Source organism: Zerene cesonia, unplaced genomic scaffold, assembly GCF_012273895.1.
Source record: "Zerene cesonia ecotype Mississippi unplaced genomic scaffold, Zerene_cesonia_1.1 Zces_u004, whole genome shotgun sequence".
NCBI classification, from domain to species: domain Eukaryota; kingdom Metazoa; phylum Arthropoda; class Insecta; order Lepidoptera; family Pieridae; genus Zerene; species Zerene cesonia.
The window spans coordinates 1,314,022-1,325,818 of NW_024045134.1; the positions used below are offsets into that span (position 1 = coordinate 1,314,022).

Sequence of the window (11,797 nt, forward strand, 5' to 3'; positions counted from 1 at the left end):
GGAACACACATCATTTGATTTTATATTTTATATGGATTTATGTGTAGATTATAAATAAATAAAGATACGTTTTAGGTGTAAGCCACGCGGACGACGTGCTTTTAATATTTAACTTCGACTCGGAGCCGGCGTCCACCAATGTACAAGACAGTAAGATGAGAGAAGCTCTACTCGATATGCTTTATAGCTTCGCGACTACTGGGTGAGTTTTTACATCCCTACTTATATTAAGTATAAATTAATTACTACTCTGTCTGCCTCTTTTTCATACCTTAACCACATTTAGAAATTAAAAACTTTTAACGGATTTTTGTGGTCCACACCACGCTCGCTGTAAAGTGTTCGAAACGTCGGGTTAATAATATAATGAATAAATCGTGTTTAAAATCCGTTAAATAGTTTTTAATTTCTAAATGTATAATACTCGCGTAAAATCAAACACAAGAAAATACTACCTTAACCACATATTACTAAAATGTTGAATCGGTTTAAATAAAATTTGGTACAGATATAGTTTGTGAAACGAGATGAGAAGTTTTTATCCCGAGTTCTCACACATCATCATCATCAGCCCATATATGTTCCCACTGCTGGGACACAGGCCTCCTATGAGGGTTTAGGCCATAATCCACCACGCTGGCCAAGTGCGGGTTGGCAGATGTCACAAGTCGTCGAACTTTTGATTCTTAGACATGCCGGTTTCCTCACGATGTTTACCTTCACCGTTTTAAGCAGTGGTGATGTAATCCACATGTGCAGATAAATTGAAAAATCAATTTATTTCCTGCACGCTCGCCCCGGTCTCGAACTTCGACTTATCGATTTTGAAGTCCGAGGTTCTCACCACTGAGCCACCACTGCTTCAGTTCAGTTCTCACACGAGCTACTGAAATTATTTTCCATGATCCGAATATTATTTGAGTATTTACGATATTTGGTCCACTGAACTCAAACCTTGAATACAGACTGAGATTTGTTATCTACCGGGAGCTGAAGCCAAAATCGACGTCATTCTCAGGTTACGAGACATCAAAATAGCATTTTAGGATTCTGTACCCAAAGGGTAAAACTATTTCTGAAACGTCCGTATGTCTGTCTGACTGTCTGTCCATCTCCCATCTCACCAAGATATACTCATAAACCGTGATAGTTAGACAGTTGAATTTTCCGAGATTATGTATTTCTATTGCCGCCATAAGGCTATAGCAATATGTGATAAAAAATCGAGGTTAAGCGACGGTCGGCGCGGTCATAAATTGGGTAGCTTATTTGTACGGAACCCTCAGTGTCGCGTCTCGCACTTGACCGATCTTTATTGCCTAATATTTTCAAATTACGTCCTCTATATTTGTTTATAAATGTTTAAATAAAATAGCCACACCGTTTCTTCTGTTGCTATGTAACCAACAATGATATCACACAATACAATAATATGCAAATTATAAGCAAAGCCAATTATTATTATATGAATAGATAATTTATCGAAAAAAAGTCTACGCTAAATTCCGTTGTCTATTGCTACTGAAGCATCTTTTCTTTGATAATATACAATCCATTAGCAATAATTTCCGACGATGGCATAAAAAAATGTGTCATATTATTCAACTAACTTTTTCCCGTGGCCTCGCACGCTATAAATGGGGAGTAAAACCTTTCCCTGTATAGTATTTCTTCAATAGGTATTTCATGGACATTATTATACATATAATCTTACTCTTGAATAACTCTATCTATTAAAAAAATACCGACGAAAACTGTAGCGTAATTTGAAAGATACAGGCGACAGAAAGCGACTTTGTTGTAGTTATGTAAGTAAATATTTTTATGAATTCTTTTACAGGAATCCAAGATTACCTAACAGTCCGCAGTGGCTGAATATCAAGCCAAATTCACCCGAGTTGAACTATTTGCTAATTCAAGGGCCGGATAAAATCGAAATGAAATCTTGCCCCGACTTCGGCCACAGATCCTTCTGGGACAGCCTAGGGTTTATTGAAAATGAAAACTATAATACTAACATAAAGGACGAGCTCTAACTTCCTTTGTGTTAATGTTTCTTGTATGAAATATATCACATAATGATCTACATACTCCTACTGTTTATAAAAAAATGTTAATTAAAAATTATTTGCTTTGTTATTTATTATGATCCAGTTAAATTCAACATAATATTTATTAATTCTCTTTAATATTTATGGTATACTTAATCATTTGTTAATAAAAAATTTAACCAACTTCAAAGCCACTCAAAAGCGAAAAAAATAAATTAATACAGTGAAACCTGGTTAAGTGAGACATCAAGGGACCTGCAATGTCGTTTCACTAATAGAGGTATTCCACTTACCCAGTGTCTCAGATATACAGGTATAAATAAATATCTGTCTCATTTACAGAGGGTTCCATTAATAGAGGTGAGGTACAGGTACAATTGTCCACCAACATTAAAATTTTTCGAAAGCGAAACTAAAACTGAAGGTAATTGAAGCTCAAAATTTGTACTTACGTACTTGGAATTGCGTGTGGAATTTGTGGGTAGAATAAGAATGAGTAAAGAAACCATGTTATCTCAGTTACAGAGGTTTATGCATATAAAATTTACTTGCTGTCTCAGTTACAGAGGTAACTATGATGATAAATCGAAAGAACAAATCCCAGATATTGAGGTTTACCTCGTCCCAATAACAGAGGTAATTCAGTGCCAAAGTGTTGGGACCTCAGCATGAGTTCCAGTTATGGAGGTTTCTCACTTATCCAGGTCCCACTTAACCAAGTTTCACTGTAATATAAATACTTTAAGCAGTACCCACTTATATACTTGTAATATGTATACAAATAATATCTCTCCAAAAGCAACCATGTACAATATTGAAAATTGTCTTGAACCAATCTTGACACCATTTTTATAACAAAACCCCTTAAAAAAACCTCAAAGCTTGTAAGAAGTCCCATGTCAATCTGTGGGGTATCACTTTTCTTTATAAAGGTACTTAATTAATTTGAAAATAATTGTTGCCTGCAGCTTTGCATTGTCCAAATAAATTTTCCTGGTACAAACTGTCCCACGAGGGATAGAATTTATAAAAAAACTTATTAGCAGATGCTTGCATAATAGTGGTTAACTACATGTCAAATTTCAGCCCAATTGTATATATTAAGATTGAAACAACAAACTAATAAAAAATATTTATTTTACATTACAACACCACATAAACAAAGTTGTAATAACTTAACCTAACCCATATAATCCTTTTACTTTTGTTATAGGTTAAAATGCAAAAATACATCTATATAAATTATTTAAAGTGAGAATTATTACATTTTTATTAAGAACAACAATTAATGCTCATGACAAAATTTAGGTTCCATACATTTGTATTTCAATTACATAATATTAAAAGAACTCAATCAGCTAATATACAATAATGCTATTTCAAACGAAAACAAACATTAAGCATACAAAAAGTGCAGCTATATAAACCAAAGCACAATATTAAAAATGAACATTAACGAAAACTTGTGTATAGAAACCTATTAAAAGCAATTCAAATCTATATATCATTCTCAACATAACACAAAGGACCAATTTTTCAATCCCTGCTTAAAAATTATCCATAATATAAGGAATCACCTGTAAAATATCAAGAGAAGAGCGATTAGAACATATTCAAATGGTTGTTTCATTCTACATTTGTTGAATAAGTTTTAACCATGACTTGAAAAATTGGTACTTAATCCTATAAAAATACCCAAAACAAAAAAAAATCAGACTTTTCACAGCTAATACTAACCAAAGAGAAACAGGGGACAAGCATCTACAAATAATTGTATGAAAATATTATATTTTTCAAGGCATTTGTTCAAGGCTAGAATGAATCACATAGTTGCATCATTTTTGATAATAAATATATTTGATTTATTTAATAGAACTGATAAAATTAAGTAATCAATGACGATTGATGAATTAATCATAATTTAGAGATTAGTCATAGCTAGCCATTGAGTACAATTGACAATTTAAACGATTATGCGATCTCACTCAACAATAGAGATCTTAAATATAGAAAAATTAAAAGCTGGAGTTAATACCCATGATATTAAATGCTTATTCATCTTTCTTATCACCACTCGCAACTGTAATTTTCTTTTGTAATTTGCTGTACTCTTCTGACAATCTATCATACTCTTTATTCAAGCTTTCAGCCTGAGATTTAACAGCTTCCTTGTCTTTCTTTTCCTTTGACAATTCCTTTTCCAAATTCAAAACCTTGGTCTCCAATTCTTCTAGTTCCTTCTTGCTCTTTTCGTCGCCGGCGCCTTGTTGCGCAAGGAGGCTCTTGGCGGTCGCCGACGCACTTTGAGCTTGTCTGAAGTTTGCCTCAGCTTGAGCATATAGAGTGGCCAATTCAGAGATCATTTGCACTAAACGACGAATTACTACAAGAAGGAATAATGCAAATCCAGAGATGTAGAAGTTTCTTTGCGCACGGAAAAGCCGCATGTTACCTTGCATTTCCGCGTCGAGGTGCTGATGTTCGGTCGGTTCCATGTTCGAGTATTTTTGCATCTCACGGATAGCATCCAGGAGACATAGGATCAAAACTCCGATCAATACCAAGAAGTATATGGATGCCTGGCCGCTTACATATGCCAAAAACTTCGATTTGAAGAACTTTTGCCATCTTGAAGGACTTGCTATTGGTAAAGTCAAAAGAAGTACGATTGCTATTTCAGCGTACAAAAAAGTAGCAATTATCGTCCACTGCAAACTCATCTTGCGTCTGTTTAGTTTCTACTTATGATATAATTAAGTTCACACTAGTTTTATACTAAAGAGACCACGAAATCGTGTGCAATCGAAAATATCAATGAGTCATTTCATTTTTCTCAAAGTGCAAAGTCAAAATTGTTTGACATGACGTGTACCCTTAGGATAAAAAACATGCCAAGAGCAAATTAAACGAAAGTCATATAGATAATCAAGTTAATGTAATAATTTTATGAGGCAATTAAATAAATAAATAGAAGAAATAATGTTAAATTTTATGTTGTTTTAAGGAGAGATGAAAGGCATAAGGGTTGTAAAAATATATTATTTATTCACTGCAGGGGTAAAGAAACATTTGTAGATCCATATCAATTTTATTCCAAAATTACTAGTACCTACATTTAGTTATATCAATGTATGATTGTATGTATGTAAAGAAAGTGTGACAATTATTTTTGTTGTTTTAGCTCTAACGTCGTGTACTCTTTAGCCTCGTAACTAAAAAAAAAAAAATGTCAGCTGTCTCAAACTTCAAAAGTGACGGCTGAATTTTCATCTGACTACACTGACGTCATCTTTGTTATAAATGAAACAGTAAAACAATATAAAGATTGTAAAATAAAACTATACAATATTATTCTCTAAAGAAACGATCAAAGTAGGTAACAATGGCTGATCCAAAATATGAAAATCTTCCGGGAATTGTGAGTATATTGGATGAAAATCGAGAAATTATCGATTTTTATAACCTACATTACTTTGGGTAAATATTTTTAGGCCTACGATCAACCTGATGTTTATGAAACTGGCGACTTGCCTGAAGCTGACCAGCCTGAGCCATATGAAGACGAAGAAAACGAATGCATCGAACAACTGCACCTTTCTGTAAAAGATTCCTTCAATAAGTTCAGAGGAAAATTTTTAACTGGAAATGTTGATTTCTCTGATAGATTGAGTAGAAAAACAAGAATCGGCTATAGGTAAGGCCTATCATCATATTATTGTCTAATAGGGAGTCAATGCGATGTATCTCTACATGTTTTATTGGGTTTTATGGGTTAAATGATAATATTGTATGCAGTTAAATGAAAAGTACTGACAACAAACACATAATGGTCTAAATGGCATCTTAAAGATCACTTCGACATATATGCATCAAGTTTTATTAATATGGGTTCTTTCATATAAATAAGTAAATGTCACAGATCAGGTGAATGGGAGCTTGCCGCCGAGGGCGACCCTGAGACTCCTCTGGAGAGGTACAACCGCTTAAGATGTGAGTTTTCAGAGCTCCTAGAGCAAGTAACGGAACAACAGAACAGGGCCACTGAGAGTGAGAAGGTATTATTTAATGTTATCACTGTTGAATTATCAGAATATACATACACTTTTTATTATAACATATTGTAATCTCAAAATGAAAAATAACATTATTTTTCTGAGATGGTGTCTGAATTCATTTCCCAGATATAAGAAAAGAAATCACATTCTGGCTTTAATTTCACAACATACATAGAGAAAATCGATGATATAAATAATTAATATATTCCCATATATAATGGCATACCCTACAATGCAATATATCATTATGTCATGGATAACTTAAATATGTTTTTATTTTTAGGAAGAACATTCTAAATTAGCTGCACAAATAATAACCACAAAGAAACTTTTGGAGGAGCTTAAATTAGAAGAGGGAGAGCAGCTCGACCCTAAGGCTGAGAAATTAAAGTGAGTATGCAAATATAATAATATCAATCACTAGCGGTCCTCCCCGGCTTCGCCCGTGATACATATATAGCTTATAGTCTTACTCAATAAATGGACGTCTAAAACTGACAGAATTTTTCAAATGGGACCAGTAGTTCCTGAGATTAGCGCGTGCAAACAAACAAACAAACTCTTCAGCTTTATAATATTAGTATAGATATAAAAAACCAACGCTGTTCAGGGGTTAAAGCCCGTCAGCATTACTGAGTCTGTCTCGATTGCCATTATATGGCAATAAAGATTGTTTTTTCTTTCTTTCTTTCAATCACTGTCATACGCCCCCAAATATGCGTGTGATATATATATAGCATATAGCACTTAGGGCCTTCTTACATATCCAGTAATCAAGTTAAATTGCTTCTTGAGATTAGTGTGTTCAAATAAACAATCAAGCAAACACTTCTGTATTCTATTTTTAGTATATAAATGGGTCAATAATTGGTTTTAGATGAATTTAGATATCCTTATGTATTGGATATATAAGATGTATGTTTGGCTTTGGGTAAAGATCGCAATTTCTGCATTGATTATAAGTAGCATTACTTGCTGTGTTCTCAATTAAAATTTATCACCGTAATTAATAGAACAATACACAAGACTCTAAATTATTTAATTACTTCTAAAAAACGAAAAGTGGAGATTCTATATTTGTCTTTTTTTTTACATATATTCTGTCATTGACATGTTCCAACGATTTAAAATACTTTACAGGGAGTATTTATCAGTAAATGGTAAGAAGAAGCACGGTGAGCTAGTGACGGCACATCTCAAGTTGAAGCCTGAGGTCAACTTGGCTCAAACTGCGAGGATTGCACAATTGGAACACAGGTAAATAAATGGAATGTTTGTTATAGGCTGTATATTCAATGCTATTTATAATAATTAAATCTATGATAGATATCTTTTATTTGTAATTTGTAACCCTACTAATATTATAAATGTGAAAGTTTGTAAGGATGTGTGAGTGTGTTTGTTGCTCTTTCACGCAAAAACCACTGAACCGATTGCAATGAAATTTGGTACATAGACAGCTGGACAACTGAAATAACATATAGGAAAATTTTTATCCCGATATTCCTACGGGATACGGACTTACGCGGGTTAAACCGCGGGGCGCAGCTAGTTTGTAATAAATATTAGCTGTTAAACACATGAGTAATTGAATTTTCTTCATTTTCATTTTTAACCCAATTCATTGTTTCAACAGAAAGTTACACAGCAAAAAAAGTATTAGCATAATTGGTCTAGCTCTTTAGGCGTGACGTAATGAATGAAGGAAATAGGAAATTAGTTTTTTATACAGAGGTTGTTTGGTAAAAATTCCAGGTTACATAAATTGGAACAAGCAGCTGGTGTGAGAGACGAAGAGGCATTCAGAAGACTACAAACAGCCACAGGAGAGGTATGTTCTTAATTTAACTTAAAACAATTAATATTGGCTTTTTATTTGCATAATGTAACATGCATGTTCCATTATTTTACTTTTTTTATGTCATTGTCGGCTATGGTGCTGGTGGGTCGCCTGATGGTAAGCGCTACTACCGCCCATGAACATGGAGAGGCCTAAAGTCGATTGCAGACCTTACGCCTGTACTAATGGATGCCGACTACGAATTGGAAAGGGATTTACGAGAGCAATAAGGGAAAGGACTGGGAAGGGTAAGGAAAAGTATATGGGCCTCGGGCGGGGAGCACTCACCAAACGAAACAGCAGTGTGCTATTTCACGCCGGTCTTCTGTGGGGGTGTGGTACTTTCCCGGTACGAGCTGGCCCAATTAGCAATTGGTGCCGAAGCGTGCTCGACTAGGTACCATATACAAGAATTTTAACATTTACACATTTATTTCCTTCCTATTAAAATAAGTCTGTTCCATTTTCAAATTATTTTGACATGTATCTATTTCATAAGACTTACTTTGTTTTTCTTTATCTATGCTTTCCAATAAAAAAAAAGTGTTCCATTTTCAAACAATCTTGACGTTTCTCAGGCGTCGCTATGCGGTGCGGCGGCGGCGCTCGCGAGCCAGGCGGCGTTGCTGCGGCCGGCTGACGTGGCCGCGGCTGAAACGCGTGTCGCCGCATTACTTACCAGCGTCGATGCGCTGAAGGCCGCTAGACCTGCTGAGCTTGAGGCTAAGGTATAATATAAATGGGGGGAGGAATTAGGAGATGTATGTTTCACAATTTCTATTGACCTATTAGATTAGTAGATAGATGTTCGCTGCTACTGGTTTTGAACTTTTGTTAATTCTGTTTGTTTTTTCTCATTTTCCTTATTTAGAACTAGTTGTACAAAATACCCAGTAGCATTAGTTCACAGCTAGTTCTAACGAAAAACTAGTTTTACCTGCAACTCCGTTTACTTCAAATATTTTTACATGATTATTCTCAGGTGAATGAATTGCACAATCTATTGAAACAAATTGACGGCATTTCTCACTCGGAGATACTGGAGCGGATGGAGGCGCTTGAAGCTCTTCACAATCAAGGTATTTTATCCTCACAATAAAATGTTTGTTTTTTTTTCTTTATAACCTTTAAGGGGAAAGTTACATAATAGCAAAAATTTACTCCGAATTTAACGCGTGCGAATCCGAAGGCAAAAGCTAGTTGTGAATCAGTTAAAATTTGGTTGTCTGAGTTTTGTGTCGAAATATGTCTTATGTTAATGGTATTAAACAACTAGCTATCCGCACTGGCTTCGCCCGTATAATATGATATGGCCTATGGAACGCCAGGTTCATGTTCATACACAACAGTGATAGAATTTATATGAAATTAATAGTTCATGAGATTAACGCATTCAAACAAACTCATTTTTTTTTTATTATTATTAGACATTCCAATTTATTATTACCATTTAATAGTGTTTCTAAAAGAAAGTAGTAGTAGTAGTTTAATTTATGAATACTGTTTGGATACATATTAACTCAATATATATCATAAAATAAATAATTACCTACAGTTCAAATAATAAAATATTTTGTCGTTATAGCCAGCAACTTTGGCAAGTCGCTCACAGAATTGGAAACTTTGCAAAGCACAATCGCAAATGGCGTTCAAAATAACAAACAATTACTTCAAGGAGTTCAAGAGGTGTTTGCTCACAACATAGATAGCTTACAGAAAGAAATTAAAAAGTTAGACGAAAGGATCGGAAAACTCAGTATCGCATGATAGAACAGATTAAAAATGTCTAATCCAAGCTTGGTTTGTTTATTGTCTGTAGTTTCGTTGTCAATGTCACTTTATAAATGACGGCTTAAAATTTAATGAAACCGATTAAACAAAAATCAAGATATTATATTAATAACTTTGTTGTATATGGATATTGGAAATGGACCATGATTTAAAGGCCATTGAATACATATTATAAATGACTATGGGCCGATTTTTTTAGTTCTTATTTAAAAAAAATAGTTGAATATTGTAATAAACTATTCTCATATATTCTCCTGTTCTAATTACCGGTTTCTTTTTCATATTTAAAACATGACTTTTTCATATTGTTGTGTTATAAGTACTTTTTGGGACAGATTCATTTTGTCTAACCAAGCATTGAAAAATCGCTTATAATAGCAAATAAGTCGGTTTTATTGATTTTATTTTATACCTAATACAAATTTTGAATTATTTTGAATGCTCAACACTGATTATTGTTGTGAAAACGCTTTTATTATTATAGCCAATTAATTTGATCACAACTTAATCTAAATCTGTAGACTGTAACTCTTATTAATACAAAAATTCTACTTTTAGATGTTAAATTGCACACATCAATATTGTCATACGTGAAAATTTAAAAAATGATCATTCCAATATAACAACTTTATCTGCTTGTGTTAATCTCTATATTTATGCATTATTTAAACGTTTCGATACAATAGAACATTTTTTATTGTATAAAATCACTAGATGTAAGCTTAGACTGCTTGTCGGTTAAAATAATTTATTTAATACAAAGAAATTATTATACCTATTCGATTGTTTTATTTTCATCTATACATGTAGAACCATAAACTGTATAACTTATTTACAGAACTCGAAAAATTTAAGTTAATGTATTAGTATTGAGATGGTATGTTTTATATTGTTTCAGTTTCAGGGAATTAAATCATTTTGCCTTTTGGGCTTTATCGCAACACTATAAACAGAACAGGACTTGGAATCAATTTATTTTTTGCTAGAGTCAGTGGATCAAAGAGTAGAATAGTACGTACGGAGTGGACGGTGACACCCCGTAGCAAGTATTTGCCGAGACTCACGGAGCCAATTTCAACCGAAGCATATTTTCAGAAGTGGAAAATTGGTTTTCATTTTCGTATCGTCAAATTTCCTAGAAATACCTTATGTTTTATACATATTTTAGAAGAAGTATAGCGACCTATTTTTTTTTCAATTTTTATAATAATTTGACATGGACTCACGTTAAACTGTCGTGGCTTCTCGAATGACGTCACAAGTTGCAAAACAAACGTGTGTTTGAATAAAAAATTGTGCACTTACTATATTTGAGAAAATATAATGAAATCGTAATTTTGAAAGTGAAAGTATTACAATATAAAAACTATATAATAAAAACTGCAGTTTCTCGAATGTATTTTTGCGAAGACCATTTATATGTAAGCGAATCCTACTAGGGTCCGCTCAGTTTCGTCAGAATAGTCCAAGAAAATGGGTAGGGTAAATGCGAATTTGAGATTAAAACTTGAATTTTTGATATAATTTACTTTGAGGAATCTAAAAACGAACTGTGCAAGTTTTTTTTAAATTCACCCCCGAGAAGGGGTGAAAAAAAATAAATAAAGTCGTTTTTTTGAAATTTTGGCGAAACCGTAAGTGTTAGAAAAAAAAGTTTTAAATAAAATTTGTAGGGCGTAAAATTTTACACAAATATGTTTCTATGACTTTTTTTCCTAAAATTTAAATTAACTGAGATAGGGTAGTTAGAAGCTAGGGGATGATAACTGCAACTTTAAAAAATCATAACTTATTGAAAAATTGATAAAACTCATATATTTTTTTAAATTACTTATATAATTATAAACTTTGATCCTAGAGAAAAAGTTTTTTTTTTAATTGTTTATAACAAAATTATAACAATTTGAAATTTTTATTTTCAAATTAAATCAAGTTAAACCGATAAAAAAAAAATATATGTATATATATATTTTTTTTTTCAATATTTTAAAAAAATTGACCATACGCATTGAAATTTAATTTTTACTTTTACCTGTTATTTTCAAGCAGGTATAAAATAA

At 33.0% G+C, this 11,797-nt stretch overlaps 3 protein-coding genes across 3 annotated transcripts in view; 2 read left to right on the forward strand and 1 right to left on the reverse strand.

Annotated features, from left to right (window-relative positions):
- Positions 1–2,127, forward strand: part of LOC119838730 (venom carboxylesterase-6-like) — a 23,540-nt gene extending 21,413 nt beyond the window's left edge. The window contains exons 9-10 of the mRNA XM_038364819.1: positions 76–202; positions 1,841–2,127. Of these exons, the coding sequence (XP_038220747.1) occupies positions 76–202; positions 1,841–2,036 (323 nt within the window). The 3' untranslated portion in view covers positions 2,037–2,127. The remainder of the gene's footprint in view (positions 1–75; positions 203–1,840) is intronic.
- A 1,044-nt stretch (positions 2,128–3,171) lies between these two features.
- Positions 3,172–4,932, reverse strand: LOC119838650 (B-cell receptor-associated protein 31). Its single transcript, XM_038364704.1, has one exon. It carries the CDS (start codon positions 4,769–4,771, stop codon positions 4,103–4,105), a length of 669 nt encoding a protein of 222 aa, XP_038220632.1. The 5' UTR covers positions 4,772–4,932; the 3' UTR covers positions 3,172–4,102.
- A 375-nt stretch (positions 4,933–5,307) lies between these two features.
- On the forward strand, positions 5,308–10,435 carry LOC119838720 (dynactin subunit 2). Its single transcript, XM_038364806.1, has 9 exons — positions 5,308–5,469; positions 5,543–5,745; positions 5,971–6,106; positions 6,390–6,496; positions 7,247–7,363; positions 7,862–7,937; positions 8,525–8,674; positions 8,929–9,025; positions 9,532–10,435. Exons 1-9 carry the CDS (start codon positions 5,434–5,436, stop codon positions 9,711–9,713), a joined length of 1,104 nt encoding a protein of 367 aa, XP_038220734.1. The 5' UTR covers positions 5,308–5,433; the 3' UTR covers positions 9,714–10,435.
- Positions 10,436–11,797: the final 1,362 nt, after the last annotated feature.